Source organism: Phalaenopsis equestris, unplaced genomic scaffold (assembly GCF_001263595.1).
Source record: "Phalaenopsis equestris unplaced genomic scaffold, ASM126359v1 Scaffold000002, whole genome shotgun sequence".
Taxonomy (NCBI): domain Eukaryota; kingdom Viridiplantae; phylum Streptophyta; class Magnoliopsida; order Asparagales; family Orchidaceae; genus Phalaenopsis; species Phalaenopsis equestris.
This window is the reverse complement of record NW_018164444.1, coordinates 59,305,302-59,332,562: the sequence shown is the minus strand read 5'-3', so window position 1 is coordinate 59,332,562 and position 27,261 is coordinate 59,305,302. Positions and strand designations below refer to the sequence as shown.

The window sequence follows — 27,261 nt, the reverse complement described above, 5'->3', positions numbered from 1 at the left end:
CTTGTTGAAATATAAACAAATTGAGTACAAATCAAGAACATTTATCAAAAAAATTTAAACAAGCCATCTATTAACACGCATGTGAAAGCTCGGCTCGAGCTCGAGCACGAAGAACATATAATACTACCAAGAGAAGTCCATACCATGACATGCTCTACTTGACTCGACTCAAATCGAATACAGCCCTACTGGAGACTAAACAATCGAGTTCCCACAAAAACAAATAAAAAAAAATCTAATAAACTACAATATCGAAAACATTTAAGCTAAAATGGCTCTCCATAAGCATTTAAACAATACGGATTTGAAGAGACGACCAAAAAAAAGTAAAGCAGATGGACAATGAGGACGGTAATGTTACAAACACCTAAAGATAACTGTTTTTCCTGAGAATTAAATGAACATAACTAAAATTATTCTCTGCAACATGAACAAAGATTCAAAAAGATACTAGAATTTCAATTGATGGGCAAAATATTGACAATGTCATCATTCTTTGATATACAATGCCTTGTGTTTAGCTCTGAGACAACTGCTGCACTATTTAAATCAGAGCAACCCTACAATGTACATATTTCTGCCAAAACTAGCTGCCTCTTTTTCATCTATCAAACCCCATTACAATGGAATATATTTCAATAATCATCCAGAATTTTAAAGCTCCCGTAAGATTGAAGAGCTGAAATAAAAGGAGGATTAGACCTCACTAGGCAATCAAGATGCTCCAAAGCTCCTTTAGCTGGCAAAATATATATAAAAAAAATGTTATTCTATAATTTGAGAGTAACTACTTACATAGATAGAAAAGAAAAAAGTTCATACCAGAGTGCTTAAACAATTATAAGCAAATCTATGCCGGTCTCCAGAAATTAATAGTAGGGAAGTCTGTTTTGGGTATCATTTGAGGGAAGGAATGACCTGAAGAAAGCAGAAAACCAAAATATCACGAACCGTATGCAAAGATATTTATGTGAAGTATATCTTTGCCGTTATAATTAAGTACCCGGTATTGAAGTTCCAGATGGTGTTGTGCTATGTGGAGGATGAAAAATCATAGAATTTGATGATGCTCTTTCCATATTTAGCATAAAATAACCTGCAATTTCAATAATTAACTCAAATTAATAATCCTATCTAACGTGGAATATTTTCTTCTTAAGGGAGACAAATCTTATCCAAATAAACAAGCAAAATAGTGCTTAAGCTTTAATTAAGGAGCTACAACAGTGATTTTAAACAAATAATAGTATACTGACCTCCAAAAGTACAGCGATGTTGAAATACTTCTATGTTATTAAGAAGTGCGTGTAATGTATCTTTGATTTTAGCAAAGTTTATAGTAGATCCATCAATGCACGTGAAATGACGCATACCATTAGGGGTGAGCATTTGGCCAGTATGGAAGGATTGGTTTTCAAATTTAATAAACAGATTGTAACCGAAGTCCGAAATACAAAAAATAAAACCAATCAAAATTTTAATAAAGCTGAAATAACCGAACTTTAGTATAATCCGGTTTAAATGGTTTAGTTTATAAATAAAACCAGATTTAATTGTTAGCTGAAATTTGATTATGAACAAACATCAATAATTACATATCTTACTTTATAATATCAATATAATTTCACGAATCCACCATTTGATTTCATTTTTTTTAAATTTTTTTTGATTTGCTGGGTTAAATGAAAACTAAAACAAAACCAAAATTCAGAAGGCACATTTTGAGTTCTTGAAAACCAAAAAAATGGAATGTATTTTGAAACCAAAACAAATAACCCAAAGTTAATCGGTTTGGTTCAGTTCGATTTTCCAGCTTTGAACAAATAATGCACACCCCAACATACCATCCTGTACAAAAGGTGCACCAGAGCACGAAGGTGTTCTCCCTCCCGCCATCCAAGCTCCAGAATTTTCTGGTTTGGCATCACCAGACTGCGGCCTCCATTGCTCCTCAGCACTATATTGCATCTGACCATGTGGAAGAGATGATAAGGTGTATGGGTTATATTGCTGCGGCATTTGTTGTTGTGTAATTGGCTTCTCATAAGATGGCTGATTGCATTGGATCTGACAACTTGGAATGGAATGGTTTAAGGTTGCCTGTGATGGAATGGGATGCGAAGGTATGTGTTGAACTGATGCAACACTTTGCTGAAACAGTTGATTGGGGTGAGAAACCTGAGGCGCTAAATATGTGTATCCAACTCCAGTTCCATAATTAGAAGATTGCTGCATAATCACTTTATCTTTCGCTCCAGAAGCACTCAAATCTTCGATGGAATTGTTAGTTATTGGGAGTAACGGATTTTCCTGCATGTAAGCGAAAAAGAGATTGCAAACATATTCTAGCACAATATGAGTACAGGAAGCCAGTTTAAAAACTTACAGTTTCTGTTCTGCAGTATTCCTGAGTAATGGAATGATGGCTATTATATGGAAATGGTGATAAAGGCAAAGGAGGTTGAGAGAGAGATGATTCAGCTAATAATGCAGGCAGAGGTGATGGAGGGGGTGGCGGACGAGGATGGAGGTGGGGGTTGAAGAGGAGGTGGTGAAGGAGGCAATGGTGGTGGAGGGGGTGGAGGATCAAATGGAAGAGGAGGAGATCCTGCAGGTAGAGGTGGGATAACATTTTGACTGTTAAATGTGGATTCCTCAGCCATATCACATTCTCCATGAGGAAGTGCATAATTGAAGGAAACAGTTCTGTCGATGAAATTTGAAGGCGCATCTTCCATCTCCATCTCTCGTTCCACATTCTCCAAAATATGGTGATGTTTGTCTACAGGATGATTTCCAGAGAAATGGCTTCCCAAACCACCAACTGCTTCACGGGGAGAACTAGTTGCGATGCCCTTGGGGGGACTGCAGCAAAAATCTTCATCATCTTCTAAAACGTGAGCAGACAGTAGACCAGGAAACTTGAATGTTGCATTGCTGGAAGCATGAAAAGATATCAGTAGGTAATGTTATCTGATGTACCACAAAAACATAAAATTTAATGTTCAACACTGGAAAAAAAAAAACCATTAATGTTTCAATTTACAGACCTACTCATAAACAGAATAAAATAACTAATAAGACATCGCATGCACAAAGCATAGTAAGAATAAATGTTTAAAAAGCTACAACAATATAATTTGAGCCCTTAGCAAATAATATTGGTTAGGTTGAATAATAGATTGCATAATTAATGCAAGAATCTAAATTGAAATTCGTAAAAATGACACATCAAGCAGTTTTCCCAAAAAAAAAAGAAAAAAAAAACCATAAAATTCAAGTATTTACATAGATGAAACAAACAGGAAATAAATAATTCCTCACCGAAATAAATAATTCCTCACCTCCCATACTCATCGACAAGCATGTCTTCCATTTCTCTGATCGGATCATCTACAGAGCGCTCAGCACGAGAGGGGCGCCTAAGCAAAAGCCCAGAATTCAAATCATCATTAGAAACATCAATTTCTTCCATGCATCGACGAAGAAGTGATTCTGGCAGAATTTTCCTCTCCAGCCATAACCTCAAAACCTTTGAGCATCATTTAATTTTTATTAGTTTAAACTGAAAATTCATTCGGTTTCATTGATTAACAAGAGATGAAATTACAAATAAAAACTACATGGAAATTACCTTAAGGCATTGTCGTCGATTCTCACGAGCTGAAGCTCCGGAAGGAGCAGCAGCACCCAAAAGGCGTGGCAATGCAGTTTGCACAGCGGGAATATACGATGAACCTGCAATGCCTAAAAAAATTCCAAATAGAAAGGCTAAGTGAAATCCAACAAAATTATGGATGCCAGATGGAATATGTGTGCAAATGAGCTCTCTAGCTCTCCCCATATATGTATATGGGAAATTTATATATATAACACCCAAATCCTATGTATTTACATATCTAGCACCTAAAATTTACTTTTATAATTATACCAACCAAAGCTTTCATATCAAATCAAAAGTACCACTATTTTTAACTCTTAAAAATGAAACATTTTCAAGCATAGGTAAGGTGGCATATATGTAAAAGGTTCTAGATATGTAAATACATAGGAATTAAGTGGTATGTATGTATATATATATATATATATATATATATATATAACACAATACTTCCTAAAAGAAGCACAGCGTAGGCAACAAAGAACACTGGAAGTCTTGTGCAAGTCCTTACCTTTCTGAGTATGTGAGCACTGAGTAATGGAATCCACAAGAAAGAACAGATCAATCCGGCGATAAAAGCTGGGTTCACCTTCCAATTTGCGGATGAGAAGTTCTACTACCTATGCACGATCAAAATTCAAAATCACTAAAAAAATTTTTAAAAACAGTCGAGTGAAATTAAGTATGCCATATTTTTCAACCCCACAGAACAGGAAAAACAAAATATTTGCATCTTTTCCACGAACAAGAACACATAAATGGACTACCAATGGAAATTCCTTCACAAACTTTCTATATCTATACAAAGCTTACAGATATAATAAAATTAAAACCATGCGTGATAGCATCACTGAAAAATTAAGCAGAAAAAGGGTAAGGAAAAGGGTTTACTAACCATTAACGGGCATTATAACTGATAAGAAGTGCTCTAATGGAATAGAAGGTGACAATCAAAGAGGAGTAGGTATTATCTATTCAAGCAAGTTGATGATATAGGCCACAATGATTTCACCAATTAAAGATATAATAACCTGAAATTTACATGCTTCTCATATAGTTCTTATGCATTTACATATCTCACACCTAAACATTCATATTTACATCACATTTTCACGCTTTAAAACTATGCATATAAAGGTGTATTTAACTTTTAAAAATTGGCAATGACGTTGTTTTTTATGTGATATTAAAGATTTGAGTGTTATGTGTGTAAATAAGAAAATTAAGGTGCAAGACACGTAAATATAAAAGAATTGTTCGCTAAGCATGTAAATGCCCCTAACTTCAACAAGTTAGTTGTTAAAGAGGTACACACACCTCACTGGCAATACCATATTTAGCACAATCAATAGCAAGACGAGTTGCACGCCCTATACTATCCCTTGTGCGCGATAATGTCTCTATCATCCCTTCCAAAGCATCTCTAGCAACAGCAGCTTCAGTACCGCCACTCAAAGAATTGCCAGGTTGTTGGTAACCTGTACTAGTTCTACAATCATAACTTTCGTGCTCTTCCAAATTCAGAGGAAGACATTGTTGTGAAGCTGGAGGGGAATCAGTGTCTGCAGAGGCATGAAACCATTTTCTCTCTCTTTGAACATCGCTGGATGAAAAAATATGGGTAGCAGGCATAAGGTTTGGGCTTCTCCCATGGCTACGATGTGGAGTAGGAGCACTGCCAGGGGTATCACTTCCATTATACAGTTGTTGAGAATGTGCTTCCTTCCTCTTAGCTTGAGCAGCAGCAATAAGATGCCTCATTGACATGGAATCCATAAATTTGCTCTCAGATAATAAATCAGCAGAATTGGCCTCCCTAATATCAAATTGACAGAAAAAAATCTTTATTTACATTTTTTTTCCAATGAAATGCAAAAGCGGAATGAATTAGTTTAAAAAAAAAAAATGTAGTACATATGTACCTTTGGCCTGTCAGAACATCCTTCTCAGCAACATATTCAAGGGAAAAATTATCAGACCTATTTTCAGTATCCATGGTCACCAGAACAGTAGATTTTACTTTAGATTTCTCGGAAGATGGTTTGTTCTTCTGCGAAATTGACTGACTGCGTAAATAATTTGAAGTCCCCATAGTTTTCGCCGAGCTATGAGTTTGAACAGAACTCACGGTGGTTGGTAGTTTTGTAATAGGAGGCTTAATATCTTGGAGATTAACCAACTTTCCTACATTTCCTGGGTTAACTAAAGTCTTAAGTGCAGTGCTCTGTGCTCTAATATCAGGTGAAACAGTTTCCTTGGTTTTTTGCCTCACGGAATTCTGGCTAGCAAGCAAGCCTATCGCACAATCCAACTTTTTCTCATCAACATTACAGGGGCTAGGAGCTGAAGAACAATTATTCGCAACATTTAGAAATCCCATATTGTTGTTAATACTTTCCTTCATCCTAGAACTAGCCTTTCTGACAGTCGAAACATCTACAGTAGATTCTATGGAAGATTCCCGCTTTGTGTGCATCAACCCAACAGATTCATGAGCTTTTGACTGTTCCCTCGACAAAGTACAAGTAGTATCCCGATGAATTGGAGTTCTGCAATCTTCACCATCATCATCATCTTCATCAACATACCTTACTGCTCTCCTTCTCTGAGGAGCAAGTGTGCCAAGGGGTTTAGAACTAATCTTGTTAACACCATTGTTGCTCATCTTAGCTGTATCCACGCCAGAGACTGAAGAATTCAGAAGATCGCCTGATTTTTTACATGCCTTCTTGGCAATATTTGCAATGGTTACAGAAGAATTTAAAACATCATTTAATTCCTTAAATGGTTTCACTAAATCCGGCTGGTTTTTATCATGAGACTCCGCAATGGGTGCCAAGTTATCAGCCTTTTGAGCTCCCAATGTTCTGTTTTTGACACTATTCCTACTCTTGTTAGATGTGAAATGTGAGGACTTGCTCATACTAGAGCTTTTGGGCGCATTAACTATCATTTCACTTTTTGGTCGTTTAGCCGAGGGAGCATCTCCATTGTTAACCAGCTCACATTTCACGCTCCCAACAGAATTATCAACTGGATTTTCTACAGATGATTGAAGAACAATCTTGCCTTCAGATGTAGAGGGCTCCTTCTTGGGAACCCCTTTAGGCGGATAAGCATTTTCAGCTTTAGTTTTCTTCAATATTTTTGAACTCTTGTAACTTTTTACAGTGTTAACACGTGTTCCTAACTTCTTAGGATCTTCACTTACAGGTTTAACTGTACCTTCAGGAACAGAAGCACGACTTGGAGGTGGAAGCTTCTTTATTTTCGCTTGTCCAATATGATGTTTTTGCACTTTCAGATCTACATTTGCTTCCATTTCAGATGCTGTTGCTTGACCATTTGTGTCTTCTTTCTGTTTAATATCTGTAGTTTCCGAATATGAAGTTGGAACCTTATGTTCTTTGTCATCTTTACAGAGTTTGAGAGAAGACTCTGCTACTTTGTTTACAGAGAATGTTTCAGCAACATTTTGGTGAGTGTCATCTGGATGAACAGAAGCTTTTTCCGCTAATATATCACCATCATAAGCAGGTTTAGCCACAGTCTCTCGTGCTTCTTTTCTCCCTTTTTTGTTATGAATCAATGATTTACTTTTCTTAAACGACAAAGCTGGAGATTCTGGTTCACAAGCAGCATCATTAAGCTCATTCACTGCAGTTCTCTTGCGGCTCTGTGTTCCTAACCTCTTAGAATCCCGGGAAGATTCTTCACTTACAGATTTAACACTACCTTCAGGAACAGAAGCACAAGCTGCAGGCGGAAGCTTTTTTATTTTAACTTGACCAATATCATGGTTTTGTACTTTCAGATCGACATTCTTTTCATTTTTTAGTGAAACGATTTCAGATGTTGTTGCTTGACCATTTGTGTCATCTTTCCATTTGATATTTTTAGTTTCTAAATACGAAGTTGGGGCATTATGTTCTTTGTCATCCATGCAGATTTTGAAAGAAGACTCTGCTATTTTGTTTACAGGAAATGTTACAGAAACTTTTTCGTGAGTGTCCTCTGGATGAACAGAAGCATTTTGCTCTAATCTATCACCATCATAAGCAGGTTCAGCCACAGTTTCTCGTGCTTCTTTTCGCCTTTTTTTGTTATGAATCAATGATTTACTCCTCTTAAATGCTAAAACTGGAGATTCTGGTTCGCAAGCAGCATCATTTAGCTCAGTTGCTGCAGTTCTCTTACGGCTCTGTGAGCATGGCTCCAAACGTAATTCACTGGCAGAATCCAAAATTTTATCATCTTCAGAGTTACCAAGAACCACATTCTGAACTTCCAATTCGTCAATGTTACTGCTACTGAGATGTTGACTTTCATCTTGAACGGTAGAATATATAGAGCCAATTTCAGCATTAGAAGAACCTTTTCCCAATTCCTTTGACGATTTTTGCAATTTTTCAAAAGCTTCACAAATCTCCTCCACAGCTTGAGCAAAATACTTGGTTTTACCCTGACATCGAGCTAATAGCTTGCTTTTTGATTCATTAGTAAATATTTGAATGTCAACCGGGGCAACAAAAGCACTGCAAAAAGAATTCTAAAGAGAATAAGACGGAAGCAACAAAGAAGAAAGAATTTATAAGGGTGAGAATTCCGTCTATAGATCCGAGCATCCTTAAAAAAAATAATAATAAAATGATTTTTCAAAAAGATGAAGATAAAGGTACCACTTTATTGCCAAAACTTGAGCAAGTTCCAGTCAGATTCTTTCCATGATGAAGTGATTTCCTAAAGCTTAATTGAGTTAATTCCCCTAAGTTTTCCTTCCATCTGATTTGTGCGTATTTAAGATTTGACTATAAGATTTGACTAAGGTTGCAGTAGAGACACATTATTTGTTTACAATTGTTGAAATGCTTATTCGTCGAATAATTTATTCAATTAAACTCTCATTTGTAACCTTAATAGGCCGTCCATTAAAAGACTTCAGAAGATTTATTCCATTAACTAACAAGGTTCTCCATAATGATATTTGATAATAGATTTGAAAAGGCGCATGTGATAGTTGTTCAATTAATAAGCAAATATCGCCTCATCCTTCCTAATTTTTATTCCAATTTAAAAGGAGTCATGCTAGTGTTTCATAACATAGTTCAATCTCTAATTGTAATCAAAATGGAAAACAAACCTCATGTCGTATCACAGAAGTAGTCACAGTTATAAAACAGAAAAGAACAAAGTATGCCAGGAAGGTTAAGATAGAGATTGAGTCTGAAAAATGTCCAACCTAATTCCAAAGAAAGAAAATTGTTACCATTTTCATCATCAGGAAAACTGAGTCTTCAAGACAAATTCTTCGACATCATTGTTCAAACTTCTTTTAGGAGAACAGAACACAAATCTCAACAAAAAAAGAAATGTAAAAGAAACTCATTTATCATCTTTATGCAGTACCTAACAAAAAAACAACCAGAATCCACATAAGATACACAACAAAAGACCAATTCCTTATTTTCCTTAAATGTTCATCATAAGAAAAAGAAGATAGGTTTTTTGTGGCTTATTTAGCATTGCAACCACCTTTTGGTGAATTGATTGTAGTAGCAATTTTCACTTGAGATCAGAAGTCGTATATTTTATATACTTCAAGTTTTTTTTTCAAATAATAAAAATTCTAGCTCTTGCCTTTGACCCTAAGCGAGTCTTCTGAAAGCAATATCCCAAAACTTGATGGTGGGAGACTCTCAAGGCACTACTGAATTGAACAAAGCAGATAGTCTCTAGCAAACTCAAATTATATTAAAAATAGCAAGGTGCCCCATGTTATCACAAATAATTTTTTATTTAATTTATGTCAAATGACTCCAACTCATCTATAAAGACATGATTATATGCAACCTCATGAAGGCGACCTACGTTTGAGGAAAATTAAAAAAAAAAAAAACTTGAAAAAACAATGAGTGAGTTAAAAGTAATTCCACAAATCAAGTCATACAAGGGGGAATTTAGCCGCCCATCAAGAGTGAAGATTGAGAGTATTAGATTCATGAATTATCACGTACAATTTATAGTATATCAACTATTGTAATAAGCTAACAAGATAGCATCACTGCATTGCTAGATAGTATAGGTCCCTCTCAGTTATGCTTATCTAATCTCTCATAAGTGTAGTTTATCATTTGGTTTTGTAAATCATCAATCATTTGAGTTGAATCATTGGAGAATAGTCGCTTCTACTATTGCAAACTCTCTTTCTTTCTCTTATCTACTTTTAAAAGAGTCCATAATATCCAATAAGCCTCCTTGGCTTTATTCCCAGCTTGTTCCTAACCCTTCTCAAAACGGATTATGGGCAGTGCAAAGGATTCAAAGACCATTTCTTTTGAGTTATTCTTTGCCGTGAGAAGACAAAATCAAATGGTACTACTGTCGTAGTTTCTTTTCATGTTTCTTCTTACTTATGAAAATCACGAGTTAACGTTGTAGAAATTTCACTATCTACAAGATCCAACACACTTTCTCCTTATATAATTTCACTTGGACTTTCAAGTTGAATAATCAATGTTGAGGATATACAGGTTTGAGAGCTTTCGATTTGGAAAAAAAAATCCAATGTGGACAAAACTTTATTTTGTTCTCTCCTAAAAAAATGCAATGAAAAAAAGGGACTATACATGCTAGAGTTCAAAAAAGGCGACATACATAGTAGAGATGTCAAAAATTGACCCAACATGACAAGTCGACTAGAACCCGACTAGAAAAATTCAAGTTCTAGTTAAAATTTTTAACCCATTTAATTTTTGAGACAAGTTCGGGTTGACGTATCATTCTTGAAATTGACCCGCCAACCTGAATTTTACTATAATTCGACCAGCCTATCCAAAATTGACCGGAGAATGACTCAAAATTGACCCGAAATTAGCTTGATTTAACATCAATTATTGTTACCCTTATATTAAACAAGTTAAAATGGATCGGGTTCGAGTTACCCACGTCTGGGTCGAGTCGAGTTCAGGTTAGCAGGCCACTCCTCAGTTTTTTGAGTAGTAGATTGATAAGCAAAACCTTCACGCATAGATTTTGATTTTCAATTTGTAGTTTTACAATGAAGCTTCCAACATCTCTCCTTCATGTGACAAGTTTTTTGCAATACTCTCACCATGATTTCTCACGCCATTCTTTGTAAGTATCAATCCCCTCATGTTTAGTGTAACAAGAAGATTCAGTGTTGCACAACATAAATTCTTTTCTTAACTTTTCCTGTCTAACTTCAGAGAAAACTTCTCAAATTTAGGTTTCGGGTTTTCCACCGAGGATGTGACCTTGGACCACGTCTAAATTCCGATTAAGATCGAATAAGAACATTTGGATTTGATCGTTTTCTTCTTTATTCCTTCAGTGAGCATAATCATTCAAATTCTCTCAAATGTCATCATCATATTGATCAAGTTTCTGTTATAATGCTATCAACTCGTTGTAATATGTAGTAATATCACAAACATTATTTTGATTTCCAAAGTTGAGTTTTTAACTCAAAAAATTGGAAAGAATTCTCCAAGTTTGAATAAAGACCTTGAACGGCCTCCCAAATATCTTGAGCAGTGGATATGAATAGATGAGGTTCACTATGGTAGGTTTCATTAGTTAATGAGCCAAGGCATAATTAGGAAATTTTTGAACTGTTATTTTTTCAGATTTGGATCGTCGACAATAGGCTTTAGAGTTTCTGTGATTAGATATCCAATTTTGCCTCTCCCACCAATCATTAATTTTATGGGTTGAGCCCAATTGAGATAGTTGTGCCGTTAAGTTTAATAACAGTGAGACAAGGTGCTAGATTATGAGTGGTAATCAACCGATGTAGATCGAAAAAAAAAGGGTTGCATTGTGAGCCGAAGTGGTTTTAGAATTAATGTAGCCAGTGGATGTGGTCGAATTTTATTGAACTTTAGTCATCATCACTTACTTATATGATGGCATGAGAGAACGTGGTGTGAGTTTGGAAGGATATGAAAAAGGCTATGAAAATGAAATAACTAACAATGACATGGAATACTAAGTTATGTTGGAGGAGAAGTCAGCCGCTTCAATTAAAAAGCACGACCCACTGACTATGAAGGAGAAGTCAACTTCAACGAAGACAGGAAGGCAAAAAGGCTTCAAAGGAGAAGCAATGTTTTCAAAGGAGACATAGGAAGGTACAAGCAGCTTATAAAGAGATGGCAGCGTCTTCAAAGGAAGAGACACTCGAACAGTTGCATCTCGTTTGACCGATACGTCAGTTTGGTCTTCGAAAGGGCACTTTAGGTTGTGGTTTACAGACTCGATACCATGTAAATTTTGGAGGAAAAAAAATTATTATTCCTCTTCAATTGTATAAACAATGATTATAAGTTAAATAAAGATGATGACTCTAACATTCGGAGAACAATAATATTAGGATAGAAAATACTAATAAAAGAAGATCCTAAAAGTAAAATCTTCCTAAAAATCCAACATTTTCAAGAGAAATCAAAGGGAATAATCATTTTTCTTAACCAGCTCTTCCTAATTTTATCAAGCATTCATCTAAATAGTATAATTTCTACCATATTCAACTTAGGTATCAATATTTAACTAACTAATATTTAGATTAAAACATTGTCAACCTAATTATAATCTTATAAAACTTACCTTTAAATGCTTCTGATATTCTCGTATCGCATTAAACTCATGTATCGCTTCTCTATTTTAAACATCAAACCTTAACTCTAGAAATAACACATTCGCACTAATCCACTATATAATAGATCCAAGATACTAAAGCATATCAAAATTGGCTATCAATTTATGTCCTAATAATATTGATTGATAGATATTAATATCACGCCTATTTAAATTACATAGCACAGACTCAATGTCTATTTTACTAATTCTATGTTTTTTTACTCCTTATTCCATTCTTCTAGCACTCACAAATTTCAAAAATATCTCATCAACTAGATCATATCAACAAAAAAAATAGATACAAAAATCTATCATTTTCAATATCCTTTATAAGCATATTCAAAAATAATGTAAAAAATTATGGACACAACTTCTTCTATGTAAATAAGATATAATTAGATATTATTTATCACTCCGCAACAAATTCTAATGGTCACGACCTAACCCAGTGCTTGGAATTAACCAAAACAGAAACATACGATCAGATGGAGGACAATAAATTTTCTATTTTTTCTATTTATATCACTAACAATTAAATACTCAAATATTGATGCAAGAGCCACTAAATAAAGAAAATTTAATTAACAATTGAAAATTTGTACCTTTCTGATTGTTATTCGTGCATTTTGTATACATTTGATCATCTTCTATTTATCTTAATCAGATTCTTAAACCTGAAAAAAAAATATTAAAGTAGCATAATGAGTTATCTAAAGATAACTCATAAGTAATCACACTTCTAAACTACAATAATCCAAAGAAAATAAATCAATATTCATGCTAATCTTTTATATATTTATAAGAAATCTTTTAATATGTTATTCTTTCATATGAAATATTCTAATATACTAATGCATGCAACAATGACTTTCTCTAAATAAAAATGCTCTAATTTATATATGTCTTTACGTTAATTTTATTTTTACTTTATCATCTTTATATAGACATGTCTGCTTTGAGAATCACCATCAAAATAAACTAACACACCATTGGCCAATATTACCCTATCGGCTCTCGTCGGCACAGCGGTTAGTAATATAAACATCACAATTGTCTATAGTGGAAAGACTATAACCTGCCCTTGACCAATAATATCCCGTCAGCTCAGCGGTTAGCAAACTATACATCACAATTGTCTAAGGTGGTGAACTCTGTCTACTCACACTTGACTGATATTATCCTATCGGCACAGTGGTTAGTGAACTAACTATCACACTTGTCTTGGACGGTAGAAAAACCTCTACACACGCGGGTACAATGACGTTTCTTGTCTGTACCATTAGGGGGTGAACTCATCTGAACATGCACATACAAACATGCATATATAACATATTTTCGTTTCACATTTCAAAGCATGCATTACTTTCATGTGAGATATTTATTTATAAAGATCAAATAAAGGTCAAAGCATCTAAAAGATGCCCTCTTTGCTCTAATTCTAAAGGTCAAATAAATGTCAAATCATAATCTGACATATACATTTAGTCATACAATGAGTAAGATATAGATCTTTATTAAAATATAAAGATCCAGTAGTAATCTAATATCTTCATAAACTAAATTATTATGCAACTATTATAATAATTGCATTTAACATGTATATTTTCCTATCTGACAATATGAAAAATCAACTATAATTTATATCTTATTAAAATAAATCATAAAGCACCAATAAAATCAAACATAAAAGTTGAAATAAAGTTAATTACTGAAATTTAAAAATATAATTACTCACCTCAATTATTAGGAGATCATTTTATTAGCTAATCCTCCACTTAACTCCCTTTCTAGTATTTTACCAGTTTATTGTCACGAAATCAAGATCCTAAATATTTTCAAAATGCACATTAATTTAAATATTTAAATATCTTCTAAGCTAAAAGACAAAGCAGAATTGTACAATTTACCTCACTTCTTCTATTAAGTCCCAAAATTCTTCAATAATAAAACTTAATTACTCCTCCCAATTCAAACCACTAGTATCGACTCATGATAATTAATATTCACATAATGATAATTAAAATACTAATATAGAAAAATTAAAAGAAAAGTTAATCTCACCTCTATGTTCGTCGTCGATAATGCTTCCTAACACCAGACCAAATCATATTCGTTCTTCTTAATTTCTTAATAATTAACATATATGAAAAACATTTATGAAATATATGCATGAGAGAATCATATTTAAATAGATATTATAAGTAAGATAGACATGCAAGATAGACATGTATGAAAAATGTGCATGAGATAAATATATGAATGTTATGAGAGATGCATGATGAACAGTTGCACAGCAAAGTATGTATGTTTGTGGATGCATAAAAATATCTCGGAATAATGTATGTTATGAAAAATAAAATAGTTTATATGTGAATGATTGTATGTGCATGTTCAGAAAAGGATTTCACTCCCTAATAGGACAAGGAGTGGACGTCAGCGTATCTGCGCGGATATAGATTTTTCTACCACCCAAACAAATGTGATAGTTCAACAATCGCTGTGTCGACAGAATAATATCGGTGAAAGGCGAGTAAAGAAAGTTTACTACCATACATAACTGTGATGTATAGATCGCTAACCACTATGTTAACAGAAAAATATCGATCAGGGGCAGGTAGGATTTTTCTATACTAGATAATTATGATATTTATATTACTAACCGTTGCATCGACGAGCTAGAATCGGTTAATGGTGTGTTAGGTTGTTTTGACGGTGATCCTCAAAGCAGAAAGATGTGTATGCAAAGAGTATACAATAAAAGTAAAGTGAACTTTATAACATATAGAAATTTAGATTATGTTCACTTAGAAAAAATGTTATTGATACATGCATTAACATATATCAAATTGCTTATAAAAATATGAAATGCCAACATATTATAAGATTTATTATAGACTCGCATGCATAATAAATTATTTTTCTTAGATTACTGTAGTCTAGAAGTGTGCTTACTCCTGGGTTATCTTTAGATAACTCATTATGTTGCTTTAATATTATTTTTAGTTTTAAACATTTGAACAACATGAATAAAAGATGAGCAAATGTGTTTAGAAGACGAACAACAAACAAAAATGTACAAATTTCTACTTATTAATTTTAATTGCTTTTTTAGTAGCTCTTTCAATTAATATTTGAATATTAAATGGTTAGTGATAAAAATATATAACAAAAAAATTGATTTGTAGCGTTTGATCGTCCGTTCCCGTCTTCGTTAACTATAAATCCAAGCGGGTCATGACGTTAATACTAGTCAGTACTCCATTATGCTCAATAACAATAAGGCATTCACACACTTCTATTATATGTGCAACAAATCAATTCTCAAGTCACTTAATTATATGCCTTCACAACATGAAAACATATCAAGCTAAGATTTTTTTGTTCTCTATTTCATTAGTTGTGTTGAAATTTAGGAATAATGCAGTTTTTTTATTGATATGAAAGACAGTATAATTAACCCTTACATAAATCATATAATAGGAAAGACAATAAAAAACAGGAAATAAACGATATAGCACTTAATATCTCCAATTAATCAATTCATATTAATTATTTTGAAACAAGGAAAACAACATAAAACAGGAAAACTTAAAATAGGAAAGAAAATAAATCAAATCTAAGAAAAAAATATCTAAAATAAAATAGCAAATAAATCTAATCTCATAAAATATGAAAAAATTATTTCTTAACATAGCTTTTGACACTCCACCTTAAGTTGAAATATGGTTAAAAATCATGTTTAACTTGGATTTGAAAACATCAAAAAATAGACAAAAAAAATCCACTGAAGTAGAACATGAACTCTTTATCCCGTACTGCGGTTGTCTTTAACTGCAGCTCCTGCAGTGTCTGTAGATAGGCTGAAAACTCTTACAGGTAATGTTGCAGAAGAGTTTACAAGAGAGCAGACAATCTTAATTGTTTTTTACTGCAATCTCTGCAGTGTTTGTTGGTAGACGGAAGACTCTTACAAGTAATACTGCAGAAGAGTTTGTAAGAAAGTAGACAACTTTGGTTGTCTTTAACTGTAGTTACTGTAATGTCTGTAGGTAGGCGAAAAACTACTACAATCAATGCTGCAAGAGAGTTTGTAGGGAAGTAGACAACATTAAAAAAAAACCTTCAATAATTAATTGTGGCTTTTTTGCTGCAGTTATTGCAATGTCTGAAGATGGGAGATTCTAGAGCAGGGTCTGATGTAGAAAAAAACTCCAGAGGAGGACTTGCTGCGAGAAGACTTCCGGTGGAGGACCTACTATAGAAAAGCTACAAAGAAGGGCCTGCTGCAGGAAAGATTCTGAAGAACCTGATGCAGGAAAAGGCTCCGGAGGAAAGCATGTTGCTATAAAATTTCCAGTGGCAAAAGAAAAAATAAAGAAAAACTTGCAAAGAGATTTTTGGCAGCAAGGAAAAACACCAACGGAGAAGGGCATGTAGGTCGGCTGTTGGGATTCCATTCAATGATACTTCTAGTTTCGCCTCTGTACCTTCCACAAGTTGTTTTAAATGCAAATCAAAGATGATCTCCTTTGTAACAAGCTTCCCTTCGTTTTCACAATCCACGTATGTGGCGGAGAACGCCACAAAGGTGGCTGCCAGAGTTTGTGGACTACAGAAACTTGCAAAATGCAGGAAGGCATCAATAAGGTCTACAGAGAAGTTTTCCAACCAAAAGGGATGATTTCCAGCTGTTAGGGGCATTCGAGGAAAAGGTCCACGAAGCCAAAGGCGAAATTGGGCCAACCTCATTGATTGACCTTGGTGGTGGCGCAAATGTGCCTTCTAGGTCAGCATTCCAACTTGTAAGAATTGCCATATTGCGAAGAAAAAACACCATAAAAACATTCTCAAGCAACTTCAGCCCGAAGCCTGCTCCACAAAGCACTTCAACCTTCTAAAGATACGATGTATGAAAGTCCATTGGCAAAGGATACAAGCGGCAGCCTTTCAGACCTAGTCAACATCCACAGATATAGCTTCAATGCAGCATCCAAGTTTGAATGCTTTGTAGGAGGTGATGATAAAAGACCAACATTATGGCTCCATGCCTTCACATCAACAATATTTCTTGGTAGGAATTTTGAAACAATTGAACTGGAGTCAGGCCTAGACTTGATGGTCCTCAGAATGCTAGAGTTTGACGTAGAAGCTACTTGTTTCCAGTGTTTTACAAGATCAAATGGGGTGTGAACCATAGCCTCAATGACACCAGCAGCTATGTCAGTCGACATGTCTTTTAAAACATACACATAGATATATTCCATTTCATTTGTCTAGAAAGCCTATAATTTTTTAAAAACTCCAAAACGAGCTCCTATGCCTAAAACCATAGCGATCATTGACCAACCCAGACCTAGAAAGGTGTCGACACTGGAAAATGCTTTGGAGGGGCTGCATGGATCTACTCTGGCGATGAGGGCCTATGCAGAGCCTTTACAGGGAGAAAGCGTCCCTCCCTTTCAGCAGAAAGGATTGCATGAAGGGAGTCTAACGACTGTGGAGAGAGCACCGATGACTACAATCGAAAATTTAACTCTGATAACATGTTGAAATTCAAAATAAAGTGAAATATTTTTATTGATATGAAATGAGTATAAATAACATTTACACAAATCCTAGAATATGAAAGATAATAAAAAGAAATAACAGTAAATGAAATATATAACACAATATCTCAAATTAATCAATTCGTATTAATTATTTCTAGATGAAGAAAATAACATAAAATAGGAAAATCTAAAATAGAGAAAATAAATAAATATAATCCAAGAAAAAAAACTAAAATAGGAAAGAAAATAAAATTATATTAGGAAATAAATCTAATCCTCATACTTCTAATAGAAATAAATTATTTCATAATATAACTTATAACAAGTTATCATAACAAAAAAATCACTTCCATAATCATTTTTTCCTATATGAAACTTCTACGAAGAACAACAAAAACAACAACAAGCCTTTATCCCACTAAGTGGGGTCGGCTACATTAATTCTTTTTCTCCATTCCGTCTTATTGAGTGTCATATTTTCATTTAATTCTAATAAATTAAGATCATTTTTATACAATATGCTCAAGTTTCGTTAGGTCTACCTTTGCCTTTCTTAACATAAGTGGAATTAAAACATCTATTCTCCTAACCGGATCATCAGATAATTGACGATAAATGTGACCAAACCATCTAAGATAACTCTCTCTAACCTTGTTTGCCCTGAAGCTACGCCAATCCTATCACGGATATATTAATTTCACATTTTGTCTCTAAGTGTCAAGTCAATATATCCGCCTAAGCATTCTCATCTCAGCAACACTTAACTTTGTTTTATGATTTTCTTTTAAAGGCCAACATTCTGCGTCATAGAGCATTGCAGGTCTCACCACCTCACCACCATCTTATAAAATTTTTCTTTCAGTCTAAGCGGTAAATTTCTATCACACAATAGGCCTGATACATTCCTCTACTTCAACCAACCAACTTGAATTCTACTAGTAGCATTTTTATCTATATCAGGAAGGCATATAATTTCAGTTTTCCCAACAAAAAAAAAAAAAATCAGAGGTTCCACCACACCATTTGATCACCCATAATTACAACTTTGTCACTAGAAATACTACTCCTAAACTCCATTCCATGTATCAGTTTTAGTTCTACTCAAACGAAGGCCTCCAATGTAGACCTACAAAATTTAAGTTTTTCTTGAACTCTTTCTCTAGTCTTATCCATAATAAGAATATCAACAGCGAGAAACATATAGCAAGGTACATCCTCTATAAATGTCCAATTAGAGCATCCATAACTAAAGCAAAAGGATGGGCATAAAGCCGATCCCTGATGTAATCCAACTGAAATAGGAAAAAACTTGGTCAATCCTCCTCCTCTTCAAACACAAATAACAGCTCTAGTATACATATCTTTAATGACTTGAATATAAATCATATCAACACATTTCTTCTCCAAAACTCTCCAAAAGACTTCTCTAGAAACCTTATCATAAGATTTTTATAAATCAATAAAAATCATATGTAGATCCTACTTATTCTCTCTATAATTCTCCATCAACCTCTCAATAAAAATATAGCTTCCATGGTAAACTTGCCCAAAATAAATTCAAACTGATTATGAGAAATCTTTCGAACATGTCAACCTATGTTCAATTACTTTCTCCTATAATTTTAAAGTATTACACATCAAATTAAACCCTCTATAATTTTCATACTCTTGTGCATCCTCTTTATTTTTCAAAATGGAGACCAGAATACTTTTCCTCCACTCCTCAGACATCTTTTTAGTTTTTAAAATAATATTAATAAGTTTAGTAAACCAAGAAACTCTCAAATCTCTTAAATAGTGTCGCACTTCAATCAAGAAATCATCAGTTCATAGTGATTTTTCATACAAACTTTCCGCCCTTGGTTTTCTTTAAAGTCTCATCAACTTCTTTTTAACTAATGTGACGATAAAAATAAAATATATTATTATTATTAACAATATTAAGGTCACTAAGATCGATCGTATTTTCATAAACTTCATTGAAAAGAATATCAAACTAGCTCACCCACCTATGTTGAATATCTTTTTTTAAGAAATTTTTTTTTTATTTTCATTTTTAATACACTTCACTTAAGTTAAATATATATATATATATATATATATATATATATCTCACCATATTTACTATCTAATTTATTATAAAGAACACTAAAAACAGAATTTTTAGCGTCACAAAAAATATGAAACTTCTATGAAACAGATGCAATTTTTCTACACCTATAATTCATTATGCTCGTCTGTAGCTTTATATGACTCATAATTTTAATGCATCTGTAGTTAGAGCAATCTTGACCATCACCTCAATTCTTAAAATTGGTGCCAAAATGATTCTTCTCCAATCATTCGGTATCACAATATAATTCATATTGTATTAAAATGTTTGTCAATCCAATTATCACAATATACCTTATAAAATCTTAATAACTCATCTAAACGAAAACACAAACATTAGCTAATGTTTTCAGAGACAAATCCACTTCAATTTTTCATGTCACTCTATAATACTTATCATTTAAAGCCTATAAATAGCATAAACATTCAATTCCTAGTTCCACAAATTTTTACATCATTATTGTTGAATCAATTAGAAATTGGGATCATGATGCATTTATATTAAACTTATCTCAGACTGACTTTGCTTCAGTACATTGGTTCCCCGTATAGCATTCAATATCATTATCATGAGTAATTTAGATCAAGGACAAAGCATTCTCCATCGACTCAAAATATTAGAAGAGAAGATGACCAAATCAGAGTTATAAGTTGCTCAAGTTACTCGAGCAAATAACCAGATAATATTTTGATATACAATAGAGCAATTAATTGCAAAAGAACATGTTCAAACTCCATGTGTGAGTTACCCAAGAAAACCAATAGTGGGTCACCAAAAAGTATATTGAATACTTAAGAGGACCATCATGTATGAAGAAGACCAAATGTAATATGATTGTGGTATCAAAAAGAAAGCTGATATATCAAAAGATGAAGAGATGAAGAAGCAGAAACAAAATAGACAAAAAGAATGAAAAGAAGATAAATTACTAAACTAGGGTAAGTAGTATGATTATTAAAGGGCACTTACATACATATCACACCATTCTTATTTCTTATGTATTTACATAGATGTATTTACATAGCTAACACCTAAACATTCATATTACATACATACCACTCAAATCTTTAAAATCACATAAAAATACCACCATCACTACCTTAGAGTGAAATACAGCTTTGCATGCATAAGTTTATGATAGAAAGATGTTATAAGGGTATTTACATACATATCACACCATTCTTATGTATTTATCTAACACCTAAACATTCATATTACATACATACCACTCAAATTTATAAAATAACATAAAAAATACCACCATCACTACCTTTTAAGAGTGAAATGCAGTTATGCATGCATAAGTTTATGATAGAAAGATGTTATAAGGGTAAATATCAAATGTTGGTTGTTACATATGCAAATATATAAGAATCGTGTGGTATTTATGTAAATTTCCTTACCGACTTGCAAATGCAAAATTCCTTTACAACATACAAGAAGATGAATTAACATGTTGGTAACAGGAGTGTATAATGTTTAACATCTAAGAAAAATGGAAACTTGACAAAAGGGGGGCACTCACACAGGCTGGAGGGTTACAATGCATTGCCAAAAGAATAGGTTCCACATTAGATCGAATCTGAATAACCCTGACTCATGGGATAGCTATTATGGTTCAATCCCATCTATGGAATGGCTACTCAAAAAAAGAAAAAAAATAAAAAAACCAACTTAACCAAAAAGTTTGCTGCAACTAAAAATGGTTTAACTTCAGCATAAAGGATACCTACTAAAATTTCATGTGAACACAACTACACTGTATGTGAAATAAAACCTACCAACACAGCCAAAAACTGACAACAAAATTCTCTAGATTCACCGCATTATTGAAGGGTCAAATAAAAATTTTACTTTCTAAATAATGTTGATCGAGAACAAGAAGTCAAGATTCAGACGCTCTACAAACCTTAATTCAATTCAACTATGACAGAATTAAGCAATCTAATAATTTCATAGTTTAGTTCCAACAAATCAAGGTCCATGGACTCAACTCACATTTAAAACAAATAAAATGGCCCATGTTTCAAGAAAAAAACCTAAATTCGTAAAAAATGAGTAGCAAAACATCAACTAAGACATGTTCCAAGCAAACCCATCAAAAAGTCAATTTTTAAAGAAAATAATAAAGATTGAAAAAACTTCGAATGGATCAAACCTAAAATCCACATAATCAATTCATATATAACATCAAGTCACCAATCAAAGTAGAATAATTTGAATTCAATTTAAGAATTATTATTTGATTTGGTTGACTATTATCTAGTCCATTTGATATGTTATCAAATATCATAAAAAACTACCTGCATAAGTAAACGTCTTATTATTTAGCGGCTAGGCATAATCACTTTTGCTTATAGATTGTCTAGTTTCCAATAAATATAGCTTGTATCTAGCATTTTTAATTAATTTAGTTCCTTTCAAATTGATCTCATCATTTAAGTTGAATTATTGGAAAAACCCATCATCTATTATTCCCCCTCTCTCCCCCTCTCTCCCTCTCTCCCATCTAATTTCAGCGTAAACAATAATGCCTAACAACAAACTTAATTTTTCTAGCTAAAAGTGTGAGGCATGAATTTCAATATTTTTTGAATGATTTGCGAGTCTCCTTAGCTTGAATTCCAGTGATTTCTAAACTATTCTTCCACTCCCACGGTGTGCACGAAAATCCTTCTTGTGGTCAAGAGGTACAAAAGGAAGACATCAAGAAACCCTAAATAAGGCTGCCATAAAAAAGTTTCTTAGTAAACTGCACTACTTGCTTTTCTTCATAAAACCTCTTTGTCATCTTTTTAGATTTCTTGATTAGTTGTCAATCATAGAAAGGAGTCATTAAAACATCTATGTTATTCTAAATTTTGAAAACAAAAAAAAATCAAATGAAGCCCATAAGTTATCAAATAAAGCATCCACATCCCAATTTGGTATCGTAATACAATTTTATTTCGATATTAAATCGACGCCACATCAAAATTATTCCATTAGCTGCTATAAGGAACTAGTCATAATCTTTTCTATTGACCTTCAAAATATCTACAAAAGAAGTGCCATAAGTCAAGTTATAATGAATCTTATTTTGTTCCTCCAATCCCAATTTTAGTTGGACAGGAAGGTTCAGAAACCTAAGCATATGAGATCATCAGAACTTAAAATAGGAAAGTCATGCAAAAAGATTTTTTTTTTTTGGTAAAATTTGTTAAATCTTCCACAAACTGATTGAAAAGTAAGAAATTCAATAAATGTGGTAGGAAATAGACTAAGTTCAAAATCTAATAAAATTAGAAAACACGAAATATTCTAAAAAGGGGAGTTCAGCATACACCCAAACCAAATAAAGCAACTGATGTAGTAGGGATACTAGTTAGTACTCACTTAATGACCCTAAAATTCAGAAAAAGCGCCAAAGGTACTAGTTGAGTGAGAGTTGGGATCCCTCAACAACTTTATTGCATGCAATGTATCTTTCAGTCTAGAATTAGCTTCAAGCGCTTACTCTTAATATCAAGGTGTGTTGCACAAGCAAACCAGCCAAAAAAAATCCATTATCATTACTAGAAAAATCTACTGAAAAAACCAAGGAAAAACCCAAGAAACACTAAAACTGAAAAAACTTAGAAGCATAATTTCTATAATTAAATAGGGTTCACTTTTTACTTTTCTAAGAAAACTGTTGAATAGTTGCTTTCAATTTAGAAGCAAAGGATCTCTCCAATTTCTTCTTCCTTTCCTACAAGAAGTTCATAAAAATTCATAGGTCTATATCGCACAAGAGGACAAGCACCAACAATGTAATAAAAAACCCCACATCACCATAATGCCTAAACCATACCCAAAATATAAGTAAACATGAACTATCCCATACAATAATAAAACTAGCTAATTATAGTCAAATACGGAATTGCAAGTTCAGCCAACAAACAAAAACAGCTATTAGATAAGTTAAAAAAAGAGCTGGACAAAAAGACCAAATAAGACTATAAGACTTGTGCGAGAAAAGAATGGCTCAAAATTGACTCAATGCTTAAAACCTTGTGAAAGCCCAAAGAAAAAATCCTAAATAGATGAATAACAACATAACGAAACTTAATAATCATCCAATGAAATGGAATAGAAGATGAACAATCTCAACCTATCATGGATCAAGAATAGGAAATTAAATATCAGAATAAAGACAGCAGCTTCCAATTCCTCATTTAAAAATTATTGCCTTATTGCCAAAAAATATAGGAGATCAAGCAAAATAATACCAAAAAGTGATACACCTCTCAAAATACAAGCGATGAAAAAAAATGTCCAAAGAGAGTCAACATCACATGAAACACAAAAAAATGAACTAAAAATTAAGAATGCATAAAGCTGGCCCCAAATTAAAGATATCTTGAATAAATATCTAATGTTTAGCCCTACAACCTCTACAAGGAGTCTTGTATTATTGTGGCGAACCCACTTGAGAAAACATATTAGCACAAATCTTACCCCATGCTTACTTCTCTGTAATATCTCTCAAAAGAAAACCATATAAAGCAAGACTCAAGATCAGGCAGCAGTGACTGCAATAGTCGGAGCAATACCAGTTCCTCTCCAACTTAATGTAATCAACATCCCAAATATAGGACAAGCACAATGGAATTATGGTGCTTACTCCCTTATGTCAACAAAACCCATTTTCCAGTAGGGATTTACTTCAATTTTCCTATCTCTCTGTTACTAAAATAAATGGAAGGCATCAGTCTGTGTAATTATAACTGGTACTAGAGCTACTTTGTTTCCCAAAATAACCCAGATCCAAAGAGGAACTCAGTTCAAGAGTTATGATGGACGGGCTTTCCCAAAATGAATTGAATTCCACCATCTTTCCATGGAATATTCTAAAAGTTGTAAAGATGGAGAAAATCTTCCAATACCTTCCACCATAACAAAGAAACAAGGAAAATTTTCACGCATTTTATTAAATGAAACATAGCAGCTCTTCAACTTAATTGTCTTTTTCCTAAGGTCCTTGCCAACTAAAAATACAATAATTTTGTTATTTCATGATAATAAAGCAATCTTGGATAGGTCTTTCTTCATTGGCAATATTAATCTTACAGGAAGTATTTGGGTTGAGACAGACAAATCCTCATTCTCTAGCCATCTTGTTAAAAGGAACCTAAAATCTTAGTTCTATTTTGTGCATATCATTTTGCATATTTCCAACTATGTTAACTCTCATCCACATTTTTCCTTCTTACTCATTCAATGTTAATTCCATCTACATGTTTTATTGATGCATAATTTACTCTTCATTGTGCCCGTCCAAAACACGCAAGTCTATTTTTCACAACTCTGCCACTTTTACTCCAAAAGTGCCGCTCCAATTGTCAGTCAAATACAATCTCATTCCAAGTTTTACTGAAAAATTTATCATAATTTTCTCAATTTTAACAAAGTCAGCTTATCTATCAAAATTTATTCGTAACCCAACACTCGGATTAATAATATGCCTGATATCCTTTCTCCATTCCATACTCTTGTTCTTATTATAGTACATCTATGATCTTTCATGTTGCTTACTACACCAAATGTTTATGTATACCATATGAATTATGTTTTATGTTATCACCAGAGTATATTTCAATTCAAGCTCAAGTTAAACTTATTCACAGTAACATGTGATTTTTTCTTTTTTTTTAGGGCCATTTACATACCTAGTACACAATTCATATGTCTTTACATATCTCACACCTAAGCTTTCATATTCACATAAAACTTTCTTTCTTTAAACCTATGCATTAAAGTTGTAATTCACTTTAAGAAAGAGTTTTTTTTTTTTTTTTTTTTTTTTTTTTTATGAGATGTTAAGGATTTGAGGTTATGTGTGCAAATATAAAAGCTGAGGTGCAGATATGTAAATACATGAGAATTGTGTGCTATGCATGTAAATGCCCCATCTCTAATAATCTGATATGACCTGCCATCCTATTTACATGCAGGAGGCCTTTTTCCCGGTCAATTTTTCATATTACCAATGAATAAAGTAAGACAATAGAAATTACCACGGAAGAAAGAATACTGGTTCTTCAACAGAAATGAAAAGCAGGTTATTTATGCAAGTAAAGCCGCGCTGCATAATAAAAAATTGAGATCTACTGCTCAGAAACAAGGAAATATCTGTACTCACATCTCAGAAGTTCCAAAAAACTCCACGAAGTACTTCTTCGGATCAGGCGACCTGTCCCAATCTTCCGGCCTACAAATCTGAACCAAAACAGTACATATATTGAGCAAAAAATCAAATAAATATAGACATTATACAAACTACAGCAATTCTTAATCCAAAAAATTCCTTCCCGGCATAAGATAGAGCAATACAAGGCAACCTACTGCAGAAATTAAAACCGAAGTGAATGAATACACAAGTTTCCTACATCCATGTCACCAAAAATCATGAAAAAAAAAGAACAAAAAGCAAAGCTAACATCCCATTATATTTTAATCCCCAAAAAATAACAGTAATACTAACAAAGAGTTTAAAAACAAATTTTAAAAAAATCATCTTATACCCACCGGAACCTCACAACCTCTGCCTCCCCAGTCTAAAAGGAAAATCCCGCAATGGATAAGGAGAATCAAACATTGCGCAGAAAGCACAAATCATCGGACGCACCTTCGCCGGCCACGGAGGGAATCCCTTGACCTTTGCAAGAACGAGATCCCCAATCTGTAAATCACCCTTCTCCTTCGATCGGTTCGCTCCCTTTCTTTTCCCAGGAGCCATGGCGACAGCAGCAAGAAAAAACCCTAGCCGCTGCAACCGCCTCTCCGTAACAGAAGCGAACACTCAAACCCCACGACAGAAGACGATTCGCGATATTGCGCTGAACGACAAGACGCCTACGTTGCCGGAACGAAATTATCGACGGCGATCGGTGGACGGCATCGGGCGGCGGTGTCACCACATTACCTCGCCGGCGAGAGCCGAGCAGTGCGTTTCGATGAGCACACGTCGGCAGATAGGCGAGCGGAAGTATCAGTGAGGGCGAACGGGGAATAATGGGTTAGAAGGGTTGGAAGCCGTTTTTCATTAAACCGGTCTTCAGAATTTTTTTCGGTCCGGTTCCGTCGGAGACGGGACGGATGATTGCCACGTGGCAAATACTATTGGCGTTGATATCACAACTTATTGATGTTAGTTAATTAATAATGTTAGGTTTTTTAAGTATATTGCCTTCTTTTTATCTATCACCATAAAACAATAATTTTTTTCTTTTTTTTTTGACATTGTATTATTGGGTGTA

The 27,261-nt window shown here is 33.6% G+C and overlaps 1 protein-coding gene across 1 annotated transcript; it reads right to left on the bottom strand.

Annotated features, from left to right (window-relative positions):
* Positions 1-408: 408 nt before the first annotated feature.
* On the bottom strand, positions 409-27,005 carry LOC110022239 (ENHANCER OF AG-4 protein 2-like). The gene is given in 13 exon segments (XM_020721081.1): positions 409-739; positions 823-918; positions 1,004-1,096; positions 1,845-2,310; positions 2,387-2,519; positions 2,521-2,937; positions 3,345-3,532; positions 3,635-3,747; positions 4,173-4,281; positions 4,979-5,477; positions 5,584-8,196; positions 26,145-26,221; positions 26,631-27,005. Coding segments are annotated over 12 exon segments (4,887 nt in total). The 5' UTR covers positions 26,742-27,005; the 3' UTR covers positions 409-739; positions 823-850.
* Between the last annotated feature and the right edge of the window lie 256 nt (positions 27,006-27,261).